General features: G+C 40.2%; 2 protein-coding genes across 3 annotated transcripts in view; one reads left to right on the top strand and one right to left on the bottom strand.

Moving 5' to 3' along the window:
- Positions 1-621, bottom strand: part of LOC114667633 (zinc finger protein 501-like) — a 28,463-nt gene extending 27,842 nt beyond the window's left edge. The window contains exon 1 of one of the 2 annotated variants that reach the window (XM_028823008.2): positions 502-621. The gene's annotated coding sequence lies outside the window, so the exon portion shown is untranslated. The remainder of the gene's footprint in view (positions 1-501) is intronic. The other variant, XM_051926919.1, reaches the window with a different exon arrangement.
- A 557-nt stretch (positions 622-1,178) lies between these two features.
- The window catches only part of LOC114668325 (zinc finger protein 616-like), a 65,190-nt gene continuing 41,192 nt past the window's right edge, over positions 1,179-25,176 (top strand). The window contains exons 1-3 of the mRNA XM_051934004.1: positions 1,179-1,362; positions 3,031-3,465; positions 7,720-8,626. Of these exons, the coding sequence (XP_051789964.1) occupies positions 3,063-3,465; positions 7,720-8,626 (1,310 nt within the window). The 5' untranslated portion in view covers positions 1,179-1,362; positions 3,031-3,062. The remainder of the gene's footprint in view (positions 1,363-3,030; positions 3,466-7,719; positions 8,627-25,176) is intronic.

The raw sequence follows: 25,176 nt of genomic DNA, 5'->3' as shown, positions 1-25,176 counted from the left end.
TTAAATGTAAGACTCCAAATACACCTCCCATAACTCAACGGGAAAATGAAATTTAACCTTGTCTCTCTGCGGAACTGTTTACTTTTCTTCTTTTTTATGCCTTTTTGATCACACCTTGTATTTTGACTGAACGTTATGTTACTGTAACTTATTTAACATTGTAAAATAATAAAGAAATGAAAGCGCTGTTTCTGCGTGTAGTCGCCTTCTTCTCGAGGTCAAACTCTTCGGCAATATCCACAGGACGCCGACTGCAGGAATAAACGGCATATAATGAATATGAATTAGCCGTGTGTCTGGGTGCATTGAAGCAGAAATGAAAATATACAACGCGAGGGGCAGTAAACCACACACAGAGGACAGTGAATGGCAAAGAGAAATTCACTCGAGCATGGTCCTTAAGACTCCGCTTGTCTGCAATTCATGTCGCTTAACTCTGACTAAAGTAAATGGAAAAATCCCACACTCAAAAAGTGACGGCCCCGAACTCGGATCCCTTACCTTCTGCCTCTGGGTGATACGATAAGCAACACCGACTCAACAGCTAGAGATTAATGCCCTCTTAAAAGCCGTAATATAAAAACACTAAATGCACGCCAGCATCTATTTTCGTCGCTCTTGATGACATCACACGTCACGTCTTCGTGCCTGCCGTTTACGTGCGTGCACGCGAATACGCTCATTCTAGTTTGCACGAAGAAGCGCGCGGCCGTCTGCGCTTCCTTTAAATCGTAAAAGGAACTTATGAAGGATTAGAAAAAATCATAGATAAAATGTATGATCTGCGTGAACATTTCATTTTATTTCAAGACATAAGGCTGGCTTTTGCTTAAAAGTGTGTAATTTTTCAGGTCCTAATATAAAATAAAGTTTCCGTTTTAAACGCATTTCTTAATTCTACTCAGATTTAACATTAGCTTTTCGAAAATCGTTTGATTTCGTTATCGCTCCATGTGGTTCCTTCGTGACATAATAAATGTCTTAAATTCAGTTCTAAAGCGATTACCAAAGTGAATAAGCAGACAATCCCTTAAACGAATCGGCCGACTGTTTTTATAAAGCAAGCAGCGCTGCAGTTTTTCTGTATTCGGAGAACTGTGTGAGCTGGTAAAGTTTGATGGCGCCTATCGGCATTTGAAATGCAATTGCTAATCCTCTATTCATTTTTTAGCAGTGACGTGCTGAGTGACGCCATCCAAAGCGACGGATTCCGAAGCCATGCTGCGAGTGGCTGGCTTTGCGGTAAATACAAGAAGAAAGGCTGATGCCGAGAGGCAGGAGTGCGAAGGAGTTAAGAAAGAATCGCCGACACGGAAAGACAGAGACACCTGTCAATAAAGAAAGAGGAAAAAGAGACAGAGGGTAAGTGCTCGGGGTTTGGGGACACCACTTTGTGGGTGTGTGAGTTTTCATTAGCACTGCTAAATGCGACTTCAATCACAAGCGAGCAGCGCGGTCATCAAGACAACCCCGACTTTGTCCTGGTGAATCCTCCTGTCATTTGTGTCCCCGGTGCACTTGACGTTGTCGAGTCCCGTTTGTACTCCAAGGCGCCCAGACACTGCGCCCTCTTAAATTCATTCCCTTTAGTGTATTCCTTCAGCCCAGCCGGGTCCGATCTGGAGCCGCCCTTTCCGCACACGGCTTTGTTTTTCCTCGTGGTCTGCGATGTTCTCTCCAAAGACGACAGATTAAGGACTCTTGAACAATGAGACTGGGGGAAGAGGAGGAATGAATGGGCTCTCAGTATGTGAACTAATTAATTTTTTAACGGAGACAGTGGTTTAAAAATATTTTAGTAAAAAGAGCATTTACACATTGTAAATATATGACTGATTGCCTAGACGTGTAGATTATATAACATAATGTTCGATTTTGCTACCTCCGTTTTGCCCGAAAACATGAGGTTAGAGGTCCTGTGGTCCCAGAGGGCCGCAGTGGCTGCAGGTTTTCTAACCCTTTTCTTAATTAGTGACCTGTTTTTGCTGCTAATTAACTTATTTTGAATTCATTTCAATTGACTTGCTTTTGAAGACTCAAACCCTTTAAATGTTTACTTTTCCTTAATTAGCAGCCAAACAATAATAAGATACAAAATGTGACCAGCAAACTGTGTCCATCGTACAATATCCGAAAATCAAGAAAGATGAAGGTCTCAGGAATGATGATCTGCTCAGGTCTTCAAAACATTTTAACAGTGGTGTTAGAAAAGAGAAAATTGACAATTTTGGAAATGTATGCTGTTGAACAATGAGAGCAGTAACAAGCCATTGAATTAAAGAACAGGTTTAATTAACAAGAAGAATCGGGGCCTAATTAAGCAGCTGGTTGGAGTGAAATTGGTTGCAGTTTGAGGCCCTGACTTCATTGGTTTTCCGTTGTTGGTTCACTCACTTCACATTTCATTTCTGTTTGGGTGCCATTTAAGGAAAGAAGTGAAGCAATTCAGAGGAACAATGAAGAAATTCAAGGAACAAATCTTAAAAAAACAAGTCAATTAAAATGAAAGGAAAGGGAATTAATTTGCAGCAAAAACTGGTCACCAATTAAGAAAAAGGTTAGAATGAAAGCCTGCAGCCACCGGGGCCCTCCAAGACCAGAGCTGGAGACCCTTGTTCTAGGCCATCACTACAAACTATACAAGTAACATATAAACGAGTATCATTTTTGGATGAATTATTCCATTAATGAGGCTCTCCTAATAAAAGACTGATTGTCACACCATGCTCTGACCTTTATGTGCCATGCTATTACTACCATTATCCTTCACAGTTTGTAATCTCTGTATTTGATTGAGGTGAGGAGCTCGTTCCACCAACTGTGAGCTACACATACACAGTTATAAAAGTACAACATGTAGTGAAATGTGCCCAGCACACGTAATATGGAGTATGATGAGTTACTGTCCACATGTCATTAACTGTCTGACCTGATGTAAATTTTAACTGACGGTGTTGTAAAATGAATTTCAAATGCCTTTAAATCTGAGTGCTGTAGTTTTGTTAGAATCACATCTTATTTTTTCTGCAGGGCAAAATATAAAGCTACCGTTTAAGTTCGAGATGGATGTGAAAGAGGAGATATGTGAAGCTTACATAGACATCCTGGAGGAAAGCACTGTAAAAGTTAAAGAGGAGGCTTGTGAATGGACGTGTGTCCACCAGGAGAGTCTGGGCATTAAAGATGTGGATTGTGAGCTGGGGTCAGTAGATATTAAAGAAGAGACTGAGGAGAAGTGTGTCAGCAATGAGAAACACAAGCATAAAAGTGTCGAAGAAGACCATCTTCATTATGAATACCAAGATGAAAGGTTCATCTCTTCTCAAACCAGACACAGCTCATCTCCAGAGCCTTATATCATTGTGAAGATTGAATCATTAGAGTCTGACATCAAGAGGCCTGAAGACATTTCAGCTGTTAGAAGTGAGGGAGATCTGCCACCACCTGCAAAGAAGTCTAAAAAAGGTAAGTGAAAAATAAATGGCAGCTTTAAGGTCAAGGGGTCAAAGACCCATGGTGTGGTCATTGAAATTGAGTGTTTTGTATGTTTTAATGTAGCTTGAATGTTTATCTGTGGTGGTGATGGTGTTAGTGTAAGGCTTAGCATTGTACATTTGTGCAAGTGCTCTAAGGCTGACCTTGTTAGAAAATCTGTCTATTATATTTAAAAATCCCAAGACAAGACTTTTTTCAAGTCCCGCAAGACAAGACTTTGGCCATGAGATTTTTTTTAAGTCCCGCCCTCCTCTCATATTCAAACACGCACACGGTCCTCTCAACTCTCGTTCGTGTGAATGCTTTTGTCAGACACAGTTTCTGCTCTCTCAGCTCTTATAAATTTTAAGTTCCCAATTAAAGAAGACATATTATGTCCAAATCTTATTGAAGAATTTCATCCCGAAGGGTTATCAACAGAAGAAATGAGTACACGGGCAATCCTAGCACTGAGAAACAATGAAGTCAAATGAATTAACACAAAAATTGTCGATCGGTTACATGGCATATTGGTTAAGTGTGTATCAATAGACTATGCTGAAACAGTTGGTATGGAAGATGAAAACATCCATCCATTATCCAACCCACTATATCCTAACTTCTGGGTCACAGGGGTCTGCTGGAGCCAATCCCAGCCAACACATGGCTCAAGGCAGGAAACAAACCCCAGGCAGGGCACCACCCCACCACAGAGCACACACACACCAAGCACACACTAAGGACAATTCAGGATCACCAACGCACCTAACCAGCATGTCTTTGGACTGTGGGAGGAAACCCACGCAGACATGGGGAGAACATGCAAACTCCACGCAGAGAGGACCCAGGAAGCGAACCCAGGTCTCCTTACTGCGAGGCAGCAGCACTACCCACTGCGCCACTGTGCCACCCAAGATGAAAACGGCAACTTACAATATCACAAAGAATAACTACAACTGTTAACACCATCCAGTTTTCCACTGCACAAATTACTGTAGAAAGAAAGTTGTATCCAAGAATGGTGAAGTAGTTCATCTTCAGGGGATAACATTAGACAACAAGGGAGATCTTGATATGCCATTCATATTAAAACATTTACAGCTTCCCATTAGAATAGATTCTGCAAAGACAATTAACAAATCTCAGAGCCAAATATTCCAAAAAATTCATTTCATTTGAGAGAAAGAAATGAAATTCACTCACGGGCTATTATACATTGCATTGTCACGATGTAAGTCCAAACACAGAATTAAAATGCAATGCAATATTGATGAAAATTTAATAAAAATTTTTTTTACTGAAGTTTTACAGTAAAGTGTATGTTTAAAAATTATTTGTGGGTTGATTTCAAACACAAACAGAATGAAATCATTTAATGCAATGAAAAACTCTAACACAACATGAAACATACTGTAATTATTTTCAAATTATTACATTTTACTAATTTTTAATATGGTTAATTACTCCCTGTCATGTAAAGACCATCCATCCATCCATCCATTATCCAACCCGCTATATCCTAACTACAGGGTCACGGGGGTCTGCCAGAGCCAATCCCAGCCAACACAGGGTGCAAGGCAGGAAACAAACCCCAGGCAGGGCGCAAGCCCACCTCAGGTCATGTAAAATAGTTACTTCTATTATGCATATGTAACAGTTTCCATGAATATAACGATCTGTTTAAATTGTACATCCGCATCCCCGTACACAAGCAGCAGAAACGCAAAGTTGCTAGCGTGTATTGCAGGCCCGGGTGTTGGCGAGTGATGCGAGCTGGGGGCAAAGAAATATCTTTGCAAGTTAAAGTTTGTGAAGTCTTTGGAATTCCATGAGTTCCTGCAGTCATTTCTCCTAAAAATGATGTCTGATATTTAACAAAGTGCCAATAGCAGGCAAGCCCAATCGTCGTTGATTAACAACACTCAAGCGGATGTTAGTTAGGGGATTATTCTTTCCCTGCTTAGCTCCTTTTCTAGTGTCTCTTTTATTAAAGTACCTTTGTCAAATTTTCAGATTCTGCTTGGAGAATAAAGGAAAACAATTATAATTTTTATTAAATCTTTTTTTTCTACTATAATACGTGCAAAGCACAAAGTACAAAATCAAAAGTGTTTAAATTATGTTAATGATACAAGTAATAATAATAATAATATGAAATGAAGAATAATGGATGATGATAATGCTAATACTGTATGTACTGTCAAAATATGTCTTTGGTGTGCGGTCATTTACCCGACACTGTTCATTGAATCGGTTTGTCTCAACAACATTTCCTTCATTCACATCATCATCATCAAGAACTAATTTCAAGTACAGTGCATCCGGAAAGTATTCACAGCGCATCATTTTTTCCACATTTTGTTATGTTACAACCTTATTCCAAAATGGATTAAATTCATTTTTTTCCTCAGAATTCTACACACAACACCCCATAATGACAACGTGAAAAAAGTTTACTTGAGGTTTTTGCAAATTTATTAAAAATAAAAACATTGAGAAAGCACATGTACATAAGTATTCACAGCCTTTGCCATGAAGCTCACAATTGAGCTCAGCTGCATCCTGTTTCCCCTGATCATCCTTGAGATGTTTCTGCACCTTAACTGGAGTCCACCTGTGGTAAATTCAGTTGATTGGACATGATTTGGAAAGGCACACACCGGTCTATATAAGGTCCCACAGTCGACAGTTCATGTCAGAGCACAAACCAAGCATGAAGTCGAAGGAATTGTCTGTAGACCTCCGAGACAGGATTGTCTCGAGGCACAAATATGGGGAAGGTTACAGAAAAATTTCTGCTGCTTTGAAGGTCCCAATGAGCACAGTGGCCTCCATCATCCGTACAGTAAGTGGAAGAAGTTCAAAACCACCAGGACTCTTCCTAGAGCTGGCCAGCCATCTAAACTGAGCGATCGGGGGAGAAGGGCCTTAGTCAGGGAGTTGACCAAGAACCAGATGGTCACTCTGTCAGAGCTCCAGAGGTCCTCTGTGGAGAGAGGAGAACCTTCCAGAAGGACAACCATCTCTGCAGCAATCCACCAATCAGGCCTGTATGGTAGAGTGGCCAGATGGAAGCCACTCCTTAATAAAAGGCACATGGCAGCCCACCTGGAGTTTACCAAAAGGCACCTGAAGGACTCTCAGACCATGAGAAAGAAAATTCTCTGGTCTGATGAGACAAAGATTGAACTCTTTGGTGTGAATGCCAGGCGTCACATTTGGAGGAAACAAGGCACCGCTCATCACCAGGCCAATATCATCCCTACAGTGACGCATTGTGATGGCAGCATCATGCTGTGGGGATGTTTTTCAGCGGCAGGAACTGGGAGACTAGTCAGGATAAAGGGAAAGATGACTGCAGCAATGTACAGAGACATCCTGGATGAAAACCTGCTCCAGAGCGCTCTTGACCTCAGACTGGGGCGACGGTTCATCTTTCAGCAGGACAATGACCCTAAGCACACAGCCAAGATATCAAAGGAGTGGCTTCAGGACAACTCTGTGTATGTCCTTGAGTGGCCCAGCCAGAGCCCAGACTTGAATCCGATTGAACATCTCTGGAGAGATCTTAAAATGGTTGTGCACTGATGCTTCCCATCCAACCTGATGGAGCTTGAGAGGTGCTGCAAAGAGGAATGGGCGAAACTGGCCAAGGATAGGTGTGCCAAGCTTGTGGCATCATATTCAAAAAGACTTGAGGCTGTATTTGCTGCCAAAGGTGCATCGACAAAGTATTGAGCAAAGGCTGTGAATACTTATGTACATGTGATTTCTCAGTTTTTTTATTTTTAATAAATTTGTAAAAACCTCTGGTAAACTTTTTTCCATGTTGTCATTATGGGGTGTTGTGTGTAGAATTCTGAGGAAAAAAATGAATTTAATCCATTTTGGAATAAGGCTGTAACATAACAAAATGTGGAAAAAGTGATGCGCTGTGAATACTTTCCGGATGCACATTATGACCCATAATCTTGTCAACTGGGCCTCTCCTGTGTGATCTGTTTACATTATTGTTTCATCTTTTTGGTTCCAGTGATTGTGCTTATGTGGTAAGTAGTTGTAATGGAGAAGGCACAATTAACAAGTTAAGTGACTTTGTATGTACTATTAATTTTTGAAGATTGCTTGATTATAAAAGGTTTTTCATAATTTAAAACAGCATTTATTTAAGGGTGTGGATTAATGTCAATTTTAGGAGAGTGGGTTGAAAATAAGCTTTTCTTTTTCCTTTTACATTTTATACAGATGACAAATCTCACTGCTGTTCTGACTGTGGCAAACAATTCTGTTACAGGAGTGCTCTGCAGAGACACACTAGAACTCACACTGGAGAGAGGCCATATTGCTGTTCAGAATGTGGTAAACGATTCTCTCATAGGAGTACTCTTCAGAGCCACACTAGTGTTCACACTAAAGAGAAGCCGTATTGCTGTTTGGAATGTGGCAAAAGATTCTCTCACAGGAATAGTCTTCAGAGCCACAATCATGTTCACACTAAAGAGAAGCCGTATTTCTGTTTTGAATGTGGAAAACAATTCTCAGAAAGGAATACTCTTCAGAGACACATTAGAATCCACACAGGAGAGAAATCATATTGCTGTAATGAATGTGGTAAACGATTTCATTATGGCAGTAATCTTCGCAGGCATATTAAATTTCACACCGGAGAGAAGCCATACAGCTGTGATGAATGTGGCAAACGATTCTGTAGCAGGCAAAATCTTCAAAGCCACAAACGAATTCACACCGGAGAGAAGCCATATTGCTGTAATGAATGTGGAAAACAGTTCCGTGAAAGAAGTACACTTCAGAGTCACAAAAGAATTCACACCGGAGAAAAGCCATATTGCTGTTCTGAATGTGGCAAACACTTCCGTGGCAGGGGTAGCCTTCATACCCACAAAAGAATTCACACAGGAGAGAAGCCATATTGCTGTTCTGAATGTGGCAAGGCATTCTCACGAATGAAGTATCTTCAGAGCCACGAAAGACTTCACCTAGGAGAAAAGCCTTATTGCTGTTCTGAATGTGGAAAACAATTTGTGCATATGCACAGTCTTAAGAGACACTGTACAGTCCACACAGGAAGGAAGGAGGAAACCCCGAAGAGTAAGTTGGCAGGTGAAGAAGGAAGAAATGGGAGAAAGGAGTGAAATATCATCTTCCTAAATACTAAAGTCTTGAATAAATACTGTCACGTGGTGGGGTTTAATGTGCAAGATTCATAACAAGGATGTGTAAAAGTTAATTTCTCTTGGATAAAAAGGTTCCCACCCTATGCCTGGACATTCTGGTCCAGATAAATGGTGTCACTTGCCCCATCAGAGTGGAAATGATCAGACTGCAAAATGGAACTTGAGCAAGAAATTAAGAGGACAGACACAGTCCAGGGTCAGTAGAAGATAAAGAGGAGGTCATACACTGCTGCTTTAATTCAACAAATCTAGCATTTCCAAATAAAGGATATGGAAGAAGGACTTGCACAAAACTGGAGTTCCAAAAAGTAATCTCTGCATACAATATGTATTAATGTGGACATTCCTTTGTTTTTTATTTTGGTTCTCTTATTCTATAGAGTGATAGTTAACTGTGGTGTGTATATGAGTACCAGATGTATCTGCTTTAAAGCACCCCATGTGTACAACTTTACCTGTATTTGGACCGTGATCTTAAGCAAAACGAGACTTACTAGGGAAATGCCAAGAAATATTTTTAAAGAATGTTACACAGGGGCACCCTGGAAGTAAGTACAGCACCAGGAAAAAACGAAATAGAAATATTTTGTAGAATCATAATCAAGGATACTCAAGAATACAATAAAGATGCAGACTGGCTTAGCAATCAATAGAGAGAATCCAAGCAAATGGGGAAATTAAAGAAATGTGATGAACTCGGGTGTCAATTGAAGAAACAGAAACCAGCCAACTAACTGGAAGACACCCAACTGAGATGATATACACAGTGTCTGGCTCAGACAACTAAGAGCACTGCACCAGAAAACAGCCGAGTGAAAAAAACATGTTAATGAAACATCTGAATACGACACCACAGCGACTCACCGCAGGAACAACATTTCTACTTTCAACATCCGAGTAAAGTGACACACCAAAAAGCTACCATCCTATAACCTGCCTCTCCAACATACATAAGCTCTTCACAGCGGTAGATGGAAATAAAATTTACAGTCACCTGGATCAAAATATTGTAAATGCAGCATAAGAGAAGGGCAAACAAAATTAGGTCATATGGCACAAAACTATTGTTAAACAAAAGTACTTATGGAGTGCTGCAAGAAGGGCCAACACCTGAATATGGCATGGATCAACTAAAAAAAATGTCTTTGATAATATACTACAAATCTGGATCCTTGAATGCTTGGAAGTGTATAAAGTCCACCCTGCTCTTATAAGTTTCATCACAATTACTCTGCACCGTTGGCAGAAAATCCTGTGGCTTCATGCCAAAGGCTGGATCACAACCCCAAATGTATAAACAAGAGGAATATTCCAAGGAAACTCATGTCATCCAAATTGGACTTATAAGAGAAACTTGTAAATACTTGGAGAATAATGAAGGTGGACTATTTGAAAGCGTACATCCACAGAATGAAGAAAATCCTCCAGAGTTCCCTATATGTGTGTGTATGTATGTATATATATATAATATATAATATACTGTATTTATTAAAAAATAGTAACAACCCTAGAAGTGACAACAGTCTTAGCATCACAAATTTCAGGTAAGGTTCCTCACATCATCCCCCAATGCTTCCTGTGTCTGAGCTAATTCTGCACCCATCTACCCACAATACCCTGAACTCCCACTTTTAGTTTGATGCTCGGCCTCTAATCTAAGACCTTATCAAATGCGTTCTGAAAGTCAAAATAAAGTATTCTCCACTCTGGTCAAATCCTTTGGTTTGCTTGTTCTTATTGGTTCAGTTCTCTAAATGGTACTAGGATAGTGAATCTTACAATTATATTTAGGGAACAATTTTCTACTTGGTGACAGAGTCCAAAAAGCCTGTGGTGTTCCTGAATTGGGTGCTTCCAACAGACAGAACTGTCACTGGATAACGTTGGAGGGGACAAAAGGTGGACAATCTGGAGTGAAAGAAGAGTCCAGGGTTTATTATTTATGTCTTTCAGATCATTGAAGGTAAGTGGTAGATTATAAGGTAGGCACCAGTAATGAATATTATTTATTGGCAAATCATTTGCAGGAGGTTTGTTGTTGTGTTTTGTGTTTTGTTTTTTTCTTCCATATAACCTTAATTAAAGCTTTGCATTCTCAAGGCCAAGCTTGATGATGATATTATTTGTTCACTTTTAAAAGCTGTAGCAGCAGTAGGCCCTTCATTGCTTCACATTCAAGCTTATTAAAAGCACAAGTCTTTGGTTTAGGAAGTATACCATTGGGTAACACCTGAGTGGAGCGTTCCTGCTCCCTTTGTGGTGTTGATACTAGAGCAGAACTTTGACTAAAAGTATCTTGTCACTCTAAATATTCATTAAGAAGGAACTTAACTTCAGAGCAAAGAAGAGATGTCTGTAAATTCACATGCAGGTGATTGTGTTTGCAGCCACTACTCCAGTTTGTAATTTCTTTTTACTGCCAGTTTCTAATAGGATCACGTGTCTGTAACCATGGTAAGCAATTGTCAAATTTGGGATTGATCAACAAAGATACTGATAATTTCATAATGGAATAACCCAATTTGTAACTGCACTGGTAATGTAGTATATTCCAGTAATCCATTTCCTATCGGCTCTCCATCAATTGATAACAGCTTTGGCTTAAATGTCAAAGGAACTGGAATTGTGCCTAATGTCTATGACAACTGTTTGCTAATTAAAGTTCCTGTTGCTCCGTTATCAATCAGAGCTGAGACATCCACATTGTTCACTGTAGCTGGTACCATAAATACATTCTTGCACAGGTTTTGACTACAAGTGTCCATCTCACCTACCACCACATAAAGCAGGTATGTTAGTTTCCCTGCAACTTTCTACAATTTGATACATGTGCAGGATCATCACAATGTAAACAGTTTTTTTCTTTTTCTTTTAATTTACACTGTTTTTGATTGTAGAGAACAGTTGTTTTCACTAGCGCCATTGGCTCAGAGACCGCTTTTTGTTCAGGAGCTTGAGTGAGGGAACATCATTCTGATCTTAGCTCAAGTTTATGTTTGCTCAGGCTAGTGCCTTTTTTCTATTCTCTTAGAGTAATATATATTTTTTGGTTTGAAAGCAGGTAAGCAGTTTTTTGTTAAATATTAAGTAAAACAAATTACACCTCCAAAACACCCCTTTTTTTGAGAACTGATAATAGCTTGAATGACAAGGACCACTGTGCTATTGTCTGTCTACCCCTTACACTTGTCAGGTTCGTTATTGGATTGGTCTACTCCCGCACCCTAATAATAACACACATTTACACACAGACCCTAACCACAACAGTGCCCCATGAATGACACACACACAGCTGGTTAACTTCTAGCACTTTAAACCACTCAAATGCTATAAGAATAACACAACTTGTCACTCTCTTAGCACTTCAAGAGACTTACTTATTATCGGCACGAACAACATACAATGTTTTAAAGATATCTCAGGCCTAAATACTAGGAATATATTCAATCAAACAAAGGCTCAACATCTTTGGTTTTACTCCATTTATCAATCAAAGATGTCTTACTTTACATACTGTTCCCTGCTATTGGGTAGACAGTATTCCTCCACTCACCACAGTCCTGTCCATTCTTTTCGCAAACTATTATCTGACCTACGTCTTTCCTCTCCTTGACACCATACCTACCCATCACCTTCTCGTCTCCACTGTTCCCTTCACCAACATGCCCATTGAAATCTGCTCCAATCACCACTTTCTGTCCTTTGGTATACTGTCCATCACTTCATCCAATTCACTCCAGAAATCTTCTTTCTCCCCCATCGCACACCCAACTTGCGGTGCATATGCACTAACAACATTCATCATCACACCTCCAATTTCTAGCTTCATAATCATTACTCTGTCTGAGACTCTCTTCACTTCCTAAACACTCTTGACACACTGTTCCTTCATATTAACCCCTACTCCATTTCTCCTTCCATCCACACCATGAGAGAACAATTTGAATCCACCTCCGATCCACCTGGCCTTACTCCCCTTCCATTTAGTCTCTTGCACGCACAATATATCAACCTTCCTTCTCTGCTAACTTTCTCCCCTTACCAGTCATACTGTCCGCATTTAAACTTCCTACCCTCAGTTCCACTCTCTTTACCTTACCTCTCCTCCTGCCTCTGGACATGTCTCCCCCCTCTTCTTTGGCCAACAGTAGCCCAGTTTCCACCAGCACCCTGTTGGCTAACAGTACTGGTGGCGGTCGTTGTTAACCCGGGCCTCAACCAATCCGGTATGGAAACTTGTATTGTTGTCCGCATATTGATTTGGGACCTGATTTGGGCTTGGGACCGGCGCGAAGAAACACACTGGTTTGTGCATCCCCTGTGGCTGGGTTGTAGACTCCCATTCACAGTCCTCCTCCTTAAAACTTACAGTCATTATCTCCATGTTACTTATACCAGCCTCACACATCTTCTCTTCTACGTCTAAGCTGGTGCTGCCGTAAATGGAAGCTGCTGCTTCTCACTGTTAAAAGAATATGATTTAATTATATCAACACTTCTACATTAAGATCTTGTAACATTTTAATATTTTTATACAGCACTACCTCAGTTTACTCTAAAGCCACCATGCCTTTTTAGTACTTTAGCCCCTGAGGCTACACCAAGTGGCAGTTGAATCCTTTTGGTCTCACTATTGGCCTATCAGCTCATCGTGCCTGTAGCACAACCCTAATGCTCTAACCCTAAAAGTCCTTGACAAACTAAAAATTTTGGGTAAATTGAAAATAAATAATTGTTGTTTGAAAGTTTTTACTTACAATATTAGCACACATTTTCAGTTTCAACAATAAAACAAAAAATTATAAGGTCAGCCCACTGTTTGACAGAAAATTGCTTCAATATTTATTAGGATTCATTAATGAAAAGAAAAACACATTTCGATCAAGACCGACAAGAAGACAGACCTTGTCTCAGAAGCACACCTTATCAAGCCAAAATGGGAATATACTGGATAGTGGAGCCAACTTTTTTGTTTTTTGTTTTTTGTTTGATTTATTACCTACTATCTATTCTAATTAGGTGGGGTGCCCAGAGGTCCAAGAACCAGCATTCTGTTCCTTGTTTCTCCTTTCCCAGTTGGTATAGATGCCAGTGTTAAAACCAAGCAGGCTGAAGGAGAAAAAAGTGAATGTCCTGGTGGGGCCCAGTCAGAGCCCAGACCTAAATCCCATTGAAAATCTGTTTTTCAGTCCACCAACACTCACCATCCAATTTGACCAAACTTGAACAGTTAAACTGTAAAGAAGAGTGGGGGGCAAATATTGAGTGGGCTCAATCTAGATGTTCAAAGCTGATAGAGAAGTATCCCAACAGACTCAAGGCTGTCATTAAAGCAAAAGGGGGTTCAACAAAATGACATGGGGGGGGATCCTTTATTAATCTCAGTATGTCTTTTGATTTTTTATAATTTTTCTGAACTGTAGCTGTGATACCTTTTACTTGGATATTAATGGTTGCATTGAGTAAGTAAAGCTGGGAGGAAATATTTTTGTGTGTGTTTTCATTTAAAGCTGTAAAGCAAAAAAAATGGGAATATTTTGAAGGGGGGATTCTTTTCTATACACACTGTATATATAATATAACTTTTCAGATCTTTTCTGCTTTTGGATCTCTCGAGCCTTCAGCAAAACAGGACAAGTAAAATAAGTGGTACTACGATCAGCCCCACAATTGCAACATTTACAGTCATGGCTGAAATTATCGGTACCCCTGGAATTTTCCCAGAAAATGCACCATTTCTCCCAGAACATTGTTGCAATTACAAATGTTTTGGTATACACATGTTTATTTCTTTTATGTGCATTGGAACAACACAAAAAAACAGAGGAAAAAAAGCCAAATCTGACATCATGTCACACAGAACATTTATGGGGCGGAGTGGTGGCTCTGAGGCTGAGGATTTGCACCGGTATCCCGAAGGTTGCCGGTTTGAATCCCCGTCACTGCCAAAAGAGATCCTACTCTGCTGGGCCCTTGAGCAAGGCCCTTAACCTGTAATTGCTCCAGGGACGCTGTACAATAGCTGACCCTGCGCTCTGACCCCAAGGGGTATGCGAAAACTAACAAATTCCTAATACAAGAAATTGTATAAGGTGAAACAAAAAAAAAACTCAAAAACTGGGCTGGTCTGAAAATGAAGTTTTGATGGGAGTACATTTCCAACAAAAATTTAGCAATGCAGACAGACTGTCACATTTTCTGCCTTCCCCCATTCTTGTAGTTGTTTAGCTGAAAGTATCCATCCATTATCCAACCCGCTATATCCTAACTTCAGGGTCATGGGGGTCTGCTGGAGCCAATTCCAGCCAACACAGGGCGCAAGGCAGGAAACAAACCCCGGGCAGGGAGCCAGCACACAACAGAGCTGAAAGTATTTTTGCACCTTTTCAACTATCTGCAAGTTCTTCCACTGAAACACAAGGTGGGACTCCAGAGATGATAATAATAATAATAATAATTCTTTACATTTATATAGCACTTTCTCACTACTCAAAGCACTTTTCATAGTGAGTGAGGAGGCACTTCAACCACCGCTAATATGTAGCATTCACCTGGATGATGTGACGACAGCCATTTAGGCGCCAGTACGCTCACTGCATGTAAGCTATTAGGTGGTGAAGGGGTGAGAAAGATAGCCAGTTAGAAACAGGGGATGATTAGTGAGCCAGAATGACCAGGCTGTGGTGGGCATTTTATCCTGGATATTGGGATACACACTACTCTTTATGAAGGATGCCCGGGGACCTTTTATGATCACAGAGAGCCACACATATCTTCCGAAGGAAGATGGCAGTTTTTACAGCACAGTATTCCTGTCACTGCATTAGGGCAGTGGGATCCACATTCAGACCACCAGCACCAACTGCTGGCATCACCAACACCTCTTCCAGCAGAAACCCAAGCTTTTCCTAGATCAGGGTGTCCAGATCCAGTCCTGGTGGTCTGCAGTGGCTGCAGGTTTTCATTCTAACCATCTTCTTCATTACTGAGTCATTTTTGCTGCTGATTAACTTGTTTTGCATTAGTTTTAATAGATGTAACTCAGACCCCTTAGTTGTTTCTTTTTCTTTATCAGCACCAAAAAACAAAATGAGACACAAAACAAGCCACCATATGACCAGCTAACATGAAAATAAAGAAAGGTGAAGGTCTCAGTCATGTTGGTCTGCTCACATCACCAAAACATCTTGATGGTGGTCTTAGAAAAAAGAGAATATTGTAGTGACCCGAAAAAGTTCAGGGCTGTTGTTTTAACTACTCTAAAGTTCAGGGTGACTTTTAACATGTGGTGAGTTGTCTTGGTTGTCATGCACAGTAAAAGCGCCGGTTTTTGGTTGTTGTTGGTGTATGGATGCACACTAAAAGCTCTCCGTACTCTGAGCTAGAGCAGCGACCTGTTAAGCAGCATCTTTTTCATTAAATTCAATGCAAATGTATTGCTGAATATTTCTGGATAACGGTTAGTTAATTATTAAAGGCTTCCTGATGGATATCTTTTTCATGGACCAGTTTTTTACCCACGCCGCACGGGGACGGCATGACAAGTGGTGTCAGCATCAGGATTAATTCACCCGTGTAGAAGACAAATAAAACAGCAGCTGTAAAGAAGTAAGTGCTTACCGTGGTAACGAAATTGAGGAGTGGATCATTCACATTGGCGGGGACTTTGACTTAGGACTTAAACTAATAAATAAATAAAGAGGAGAGAGATACAAAGACTGCCGGTGGCACTTCAAGGTCACATAACAAGGGAGCAGGACTCTAGCTGTCTGAAGCACCAGAGTAGCCTGTGGCATGTGAAAAAAAACAAAAAAAAAACGCTTTTAGCACTGAGAAGTTATAGAGCCTGTATTGTGGGAAAAGTAAGAGTGGCTACTTCAGTTGGCAAGATAAACAAAGATTAATAAATAACCAAATTAAGGACGATGGAAGACGCTGACCATAAATCAGAGAAAGGGGCCATGAGTTCTGAGCAGCCACCTGCTTGGCTGAAAACCTTACTTGAGCACCATGTCCAGCAGTTTCAACAAATTTTGTCGCCAACAATGCAGAAAATCGAGGCAGCAGTCAGAACATTGCAGATTGCTAGGTACAGTCTCCCAGTAGCCCCTGAAGGCCCAGAAGTGTTTTCCAGAACATTTGAAAGACTAAAACCTAGCTTGCCGTCTGCTTCCCCAACTCCAATGCTGTCCATGTATGAAAGCACACCCAGACCTGCACTGACAACAGCAGAGCAGCAGTTTGCTTTCGAGTTAGAAGTCATTCGCCAGCGATCTCGCACATCTCCAGTCCTGCCATGGACCCAATGTCAGAACCCATTGTGCACCCCTTTGCTGCACAAATGCAAAACTAGCCACATTTGATGGGAAAGAAGACTGGGAAATATTTTTGTTCATTTTGAGAGGGCAGCACGCAGGTATGCATGGACTGGAGCTGAACGAGTGGATCGGCTGTATGGAAGACTCAGAGGGCCAGCTATGCGTTATGTATATTCACTCCCTGAACACATTTAAGAAGACTATGCCCTTCTGGTGGAGCAGCTGACCCAGCGGTTTGGACAGGTGGACCCCCACCACCACCATTCGCCGACAACTTGGTGAGCTTCGCCAACAAAAGGAGTCTGGGGCAGAGTTTGCTGAGGAAGTGCGTTATCTAGTGACATTAGCATATCCTGGAGTAAATTTGGACTTGCAGGACCAGTTAGCCACTGATATTTTACTGAAGAGGCTTCACAACCAGCGTATGGCTTATGAAGTCATGAATGAAGATCCAACAACTCTATCTGAAGCACAAAAGTTGGTTGAGGTGCATGAAAATAATTACAGAACAACATTTGGCAGAGACCCTGAGGCAAGGGGACGGGTTAGATGTGTTTTCTGGGGCGATGAGGACATGGATGTTACTCCAAATACTGCTCTATGTCCTCAAGAAAACCCTAATCAACTACCTGTGATCAGGGAATTGATTCAAAATATACTTAATAAAGTGGAGAGACATCAAGTAACTCTGGATGATGTCCTAAATCATAGTGAGCCCCCTTCACATGTGCCACCCCATACCTAAGGGACAGATCATCCAGTATTCGACCTGCAACGAACCAAGGGAGGACCAGTGCATGCCAGCCACCTAGCCCTAGCAGAACAACCTGGCTTCGTTCACCAAGCCCATCTTCCGATCTTCCGCTGGCTAAGGAGTTTGCTACTCCTGTGGTGAAGAAGGCCACTTCAGACAGGAGTGCAGAAAGTCAGAGATACAAGTTAACTCAGTCCCAGATGATTCATGTCCCAGAGTCTGTGATGGAAGTGTTAAGAGGCTGACCAACTTATCTGTTGCCAGTGTGGGAAAGATGGCTGCACCAGGACCCAGCCTACATATTTCAGTCACCATAAATAATTTTCCAATTTAGGCTATTGTGGATACAAGAGCTGAGGTCGCCATCATTTCATTATAACCACATGAGAAGCTGAGATTGCGAGAACTGTCAGCCTCCACAACAGTGCTGCTGTGTAATGCAGAGTCAGGAAAGGAGATGGCCACTATAAAAAGAAAAATAGTGAAGTTAAAAATTCTCGGCAAGTCATGGAGATGGGAGGTCTATGTTGTTCCTATCCAAGATCAGATTCTCCTAGGGTTAGATTTCATGTTGGCCACGAACATGACCATTCATGCAGGAGGCAAGGTCTTCATTGGAGATGAACCACTGCCCACTTGTATAACGGGAGGGGCTAGAGGACAGTATGCTGTATCTCACGTACATCTAGAGCACACATCAACAGTCCCGCTGTGCAGTGAACTTGATGTATAGGGGACTGTTGAAGATTCAAGGCCTGGTGTTACAGCAATACTGGAGCCAACAAGTTTAGCAGATGGCATGTATTCCAGTAGTGTGCTGGTTCAGATGGAAAACCATATACCTGTTTGTGTGTGCAATCATTCACTACAGGAGGCAGAACTTCCACTGGGCACATAGTGAGTGGGCAGGGCATTGCCACTAACCCAGCACTCATACACAATGTTCAAAATTGGAATACACCCTCAAGTATCAAGGAGCTCAATGTATTCCCTTGACTTTGCAACTATCACCAGCGATTTGTACCAGCATTTGCAGAAATTGCCAGTCCAATGACCCAGCTGTTGCAGAAGGGAGTCAAATTCAAATGGACTGAGACTCAGCAGCTAGCATTCGAGAAGTTCAAGAAACGGTTGACAACAGCACCAATAATTGGCTTTGTTGTGTTATTAAAAAAAATGTTGGCTTAGTGTTAGTCAGTTCTTAATAAGGACTTATTCTGAGTATACAGCTAAGCCCATACAGTGCTGAAGAGAATCAGCACAGCAGAAGGGTGGGGAGCGTTGTGACCAGAAAAAGTTCAGGGCTGTTGTTTTAACGGCTCTAAAGTTCAGGCTGACTTTGACACGTGGTGAGTTGTCTTGTTCTTATGCACAGTAAAAGCGCAGGTTTTTTGGTTGTTGTTTGCTCATAAGCTTGGTGTATAGATGCACAATAAAAGCGCTCTGTACTCTGAGCTAGAGCAATGACCTCTTGAATAGCATCTATTTCATTAAATTCAATGCAAATGTATGGCTAAATAATTCTGGATAATGTTTAGTTAATTATTAAAGGCTTCCTGATGGATATCTTTGTAGTGGACCAGTTTTTACCCCCCGCCACATGGATGGCACGACAATATCAACAGTCTGCTGTGGCAGAATGAGAGCAGCAGCAAGTCATGATATTCAATAATTAACACCAAGAACTGGTTTCTCATTAAGAAACTGGTTAGAGTGAAATTGGCTGGAGTCTGTTGGCTCGTTTCACATCTCATTTCTGTTTGGCTGCCATTTAATGATGAAACAAATCAATTCAAAGGACTGAATCCTTAAAAACAGGGCATTTAAAATGAATGGAAAGGGAGTTCATTAGCAGTGAAAACTGCACACTGATTACGAAAAGGACTAGAATGAAAACCTGCAGCCACTGCGACCCACCGGGACCGGAGTTGGACACCCCTGTTCTAGATGGTCTCTAATCCAAGTACTGGCTAGGCCCGAACTTGCTTAGCTTCAGGTGGAGGATGTGAAGATCACACCTCTGCTTGTTGTTGTTGCCTCTCCAATCACTGAACATATAACTTTACTTCCCTTAAGAATCTTTAATCCTACACTGTAAACATTTGATTGTACATTTACAGTAAATTAATCGGACTTCCAATATAACTCGGAGTCCTGCCACGTGCAAAAGTTTGCTGACGACACTGCTATCGTGGGCTGTATCAGGAGTGGGCAGGAGGAGGAGTATAGAAACCTCATCAAGGACTTTGTTAAATGGTGCGACTTAAACCACCTACAACTGAACACCAGCAAAACCAAGGAACTGGTGGTGGATTTTAGGAGAGCCAGGCCCCTCATGGACCCCGTGATCATCAGAGGTGACTGTGTGCAGAGGGTGCAGACCTATAAATACCTGGGAGTGCAGCTGGACGATAAATTGGACTGGACTGCCAATACTGATTCTCTGTGCAAGAAAGGACAGAGCCTCCTGTACTTCCTTAGAAGACTGGCATCCTTCAACATCTGCAGTAAGATGCTGCAGATGTTCTATCAGATGGTTGTGGCGAGTGCCCTCTTCTACGCAGTGGTGTGCTGGGGAGGCAGCATTAAGAAGAAGGATGTCTCACGCCTGGACAAACTGGTGAGGAAGGCAGGCTCTATTGTTGGCATAGAGCTGGACGGTTTGACATCCGTAGCAGAGCAACGGGCACTCAGCAGGCTCCTATCAATTATGGAGAATCCACTACATCCATTAAACAGTGTCATCTCCAGACAGAGGAGCAGTTTCAGCGACAGACTGCTGTCACTGTCCTGCTCCACTGACAGACTGAGAAGATCATTCCTCCCCCAAACTATGCGACTCTTCAATTCCACCAGAGGGGGTAAACGTTGAACATTATTCAAGTTATTGTCTGTTTTTTTTTTTACCTGCATTTTTTTTATTACTCTTTAATTTAATATTTTTTGCTGCTGGAGTATGTGAATTTCCCCCTGGGATTAATAAAGTATCTATCTATCTATCTATCTATCTATCTATCTATCTATCTATCTATCTATCTATCTATCTATCTATCTATCTATCTATCTATCTAATTACAAGATACTACAGTCACACAGAATTTTATTATATCATATTACTGTATATGCAATACAATACTATACGGAGACTTCACAGAAAACTGTGCCACAAAATTAATGTGATGTAGCAGTACCCTACTGTTTAATTGTGGTCATTTTCTGATATTTTACATGTTAACTGTAATAGTACTGCAAATAAGTAGCCAGTAATTTACTGTAAATTTACATAAACGATTTCAGTTAAAAGACACTGTAAAAACAACTTTGTCTGTAACCTAACAGTTACAATGACTAGCAAATGAGCTACCAATCAGGTTCCTGACAGACATGCAGACCACCATTATTATCCACAGATACAACATAAGAATTTAGTAAAATTATTTCTTGTTATCTGATGGTGAAGAAATAGTTGCTTTTGTTCCATTGTGTTGTTGTGTCCTGTTTTGTGTGTTGTATTTACCCCAGTTTTTTGACACCTATTGCATGCCAAACCTACCTGCAAGGGGGTCTCTCTCTGAATTGCCCATCCAAAGATTTTTTTCCTTTTTTTTACCCTACAGGGATTTTTTTGGGGGAGAGTTTTTTCTTGTCTTCTTATGTAGTCAAGTCTAGGGGACTGTGAAAAAGGGGGTCTGTTAAAGTCCATTGAGGCATTTCTTGTGTGATTTTTGGGCTATACAAGAAATAAACTATTGTTATTAATGTAGAGTGTGCTACAAGTTCACTGGTTTATCAAAAAAATAGTACAAATGAGCATCCATTACCACAAAATAACTTTCTGCACACAGAAAAATGCATTTGCTAGTCATCTTTATGTTGTTCTTTCTCACAGTGTAAAAGTGCGAAAGTTATCAGGAGCAATTTAAAATGTTGCTGCAAAGGGGGTGTTCCTTATACAAATATGCTAACTTTATGCAATTTTAGTTTTCTGTGCCTTTGTGACTTTACAGCAATACAATGATTCACAAAAATTGCCTTGCAAAGTGAAATGATTAATTGAAATCATTGTTTTAATAATTTATTGCATTACTAAGTTTGAAGATGATGCAAAGCCATGTGAACTGGCAAATAATCTCAAATCCATTAAATCATCACAGAGGCACTTGGATAGCACACAGGCTTGGGCAGATTTGTGGCAGATGACATTTAATGACAGTCAATGTAAATTATTACATGTAGAAAGTAAAAAATGTTAGATTTAAATAAATAATAGGAGATATGGAAATCAAAAGTATGGAAGATGGAAGAAGGCAGTCCGAGAAATGTTACTTATATGGGAGTAATAATTAAATAATAATTATTATTATTATTTAATAATTGCTATTATTAGTGTATAAATGGATATAAATAATTGCATTTAAACGATTCGCCAAAATCTGTTTTATGTACACGATACGGTTTTAAACGTTATTGTTTTTTCATCAGAAAGCCCGGTTTCCACCTCTACCTGTATTAGTTTAATGGCACTTTTGCCACTCGTAATATGGCGGGCGAGCTGCCGTATCGTGTCGACTGGGCAACACAGTGAATGCGGCATCTAGTATCTGTCACTACCCGATCTGCGATGCCTGCCCGATTGGCGCGCGCATGCGCACAAAGACAACCCGAGCCGCGCGCGCATGTGCACGCATGCGCACAGCTTTACTAATACGACCCTGATCGGGTAGCGACAGTTGACGAAGGTCACCGCACTCTATGTACGTCATCAAGTGCGACGAAAACGTGTCCGTAAACTTGAGTTGTATACAAGCCCGTGTTCTGTTTTCGTGGAATGAGTCGGCTTTGTCCTAATACCCGAAGACAGAAGTAAGTGATCCGAGTTCGAGACTGTCACTTTATGCGTGCGAGATTTTCTAATCACTTTAGTCAGCGTTAACGCCGTTAGGTTCGTGCTCGATTGACTTGCTATTTGTTCACCTCAGTCTATGGCTCAATGTACTTTACGTTGTCGATTCCTATTTCTGCTACACATCTCTGCCGTTTCGTACTCATTCTGTGCCGGCAATTCCTCCAGTAAGTGTCCTCTGGGGATTGCCGAATACCTTGAGCTCGAGAAGGAAGCAAAGTCACGCGAAATAGCGCATTGATCGGAAAAAACAGGAGTATTTACGCGAGTCATGTTATACAGGATGCTTCTTTCTTTGTTTCTTTCTACTAAATGCTTTGAAGAGTATATAATACTAGCAAAATACCCGCGCTTCGCAGCGGAGAAGTAGTGTGTTAAAGAGGTTATGTAACCATATATATACATAAACATATATACATATCTACATATACACATATCTATATATATATATATATATACAGTATATAGACATACATACATATGTATATATATAGTATATATATATATATATATATATATATGAATATGAATATCTACTTATTGGCTCCTGTATTTAGGATATAGCGGGTTGGATAATGGATGGATAGACATTTGTATGCATAGCCCCATTTGCCCGTTTTCGTTTTTTTTCTTTCTTCAGTAATATTTCAGCAAACCCGGAGCTTGTCAGTGCAAATCCTGGTACTGACACCACTATGTGACCCTGAGGAAGTCACTTCACCTGCCTGTGCTGCAAAAAACAAAAGTAATGTAACAATTGTACCTCAGATATTGCAAGTTGCTGGAATAAAGGCATAAGTAAAATAGATAAATATGTATTATACACATAGGAACTATTAATTTATTTTCAGTTAAGTCATCTGCAGCAAACCTTTATAAATGAGGGTTTCTCCTTTTTAGATAGTGCAAACTGTTTCTTCTTCATTGAGGTTTTCTCTTGGAGAGCTTTTTTCATTTCATTGAAAATTAAAGCAGCAGCTGCCAAAATATGTAGCTTTCTTATTAATTTTTCAACATTGTGTAAAATAAATTTATAAAGTAACATAAAAGGTTTAAATACTGGTTATCCTTTTACACTAAAATATTACTAAAGAGATACAAAAAAAGTAAAATGCATATGTTCTTTTTCTTTAAGGAGATTAAATATTACTGAAGAAAGAAAAAAAAAACTAAAACAGCCAAATGGGGCTATGCATACAAACTTAAAAGGTTTAAATAAAACAGAAGTATACACTTTTATTTTTACTTCCTTAACTTGTGGAGGGTGTATCCTGTAGCAAAGCCCTAACTTTTTTCGTGAAAGCCCGTTTCAGTCAATAAGTCTTAAAAACAGGTGTAAAGATATTGACAATAAGCTACGCAAACCCACCAAGACATGGAATCGTTTAAATCAAGTATCATTATATCTTCCTTTCTCAAAGAGAAGTAAGGCAGTACTTATAAGCTTACATATTTATATATAGACATACATACATATATGGTTGAAATAGTTTACTGTTAAATAAATGCAAAGAGTACACGACACGTGTTTCGCCCTAATTCTGGGCTCATCAGGTGTACACACTCCACTGCACTCCCTCTCGGGAATCGAACCTCAGACGTCAGCGCCAGAGGCGATGCCCCTAACGTTGCGCCACGGCGTGTGGTTCGTTTATTTGACAGCATGTAGATCGGGGTAATTACATTCACGGTATTCGAAGTCTGTGTCACAATCTGATTGTATGGGTGGTTACCTACCAGGTAACGCTTGTGGTTGGCGAAACACGTGTCGTGTACTCTTTGCATTTATTTGACAGTAAACTATTTCAACCATTCTATGATCTGCTCCTCACAAACTGAGGGCACCGTGGCGGACGTTAGCAGATTGCTGGCTAACCACAAGCGTTACCTGGTAGGTAACCACCCATACAATCAGATTGTGACACAGACTTCGAATACCGTGAATATATAGATATAGATATATATATAGATATAGATATAGATAGATAGAGATATATATAGATAGATATATATATATATATATATATATATATATATATAGATATATATATAGATATATATATAGATATATAGATATATATATAGATATATAGATATATATATAGATATATAGATATATATATAGATATATAGATATATATATAGATATATAGATATATAGATATAGATATATATATAGATAGATATAGATATATATATATATATATATATAGATATATAGATATATATAGATATATAATCTAAATCCCCGCGAAGTACTGCTTTTAAATTTTTATTAAGAAGAAAAGCTTTTTAAATTGAGGGAAAATATCCCAATAACAATTTGTTAAGGATCTGTTTTTTTGTGAAGCAGCCTTAACACAGCTTTTCCGCTGTTTTATAAACGAATGCCATATAAGGTCTTCCTTTTTCGTTGCTTCGCCAAGGAAGGAGCCTTTTTATTAAATCCAAGGGTTGTTCGCTTTTGTTTGTTTATTACGATTGTTATAGTTCTGTTTGTATACGACGTTGTCAGTTCAGCACTCCGGTTGT

This window comes from Erpetoichthys calabaricus, chromosome 1 (genome assembly GCF_900747795.2).
Source record: "Erpetoichthys calabaricus chromosome 1, fErpCal1.3, whole genome shotgun sequence".
NCBI classification, from domain to species: domain Eukaryota; kingdom Metazoa; phylum Chordata; class Cladistia; order Polypteriformes; family Polypteridae; genus Erpetoichthys; species Erpetoichthys calabaricus.
Note: the sequence above shows the minus strand (reverse complement) of the source record. Positions and strands in the feature narration are given on the sequence as shown.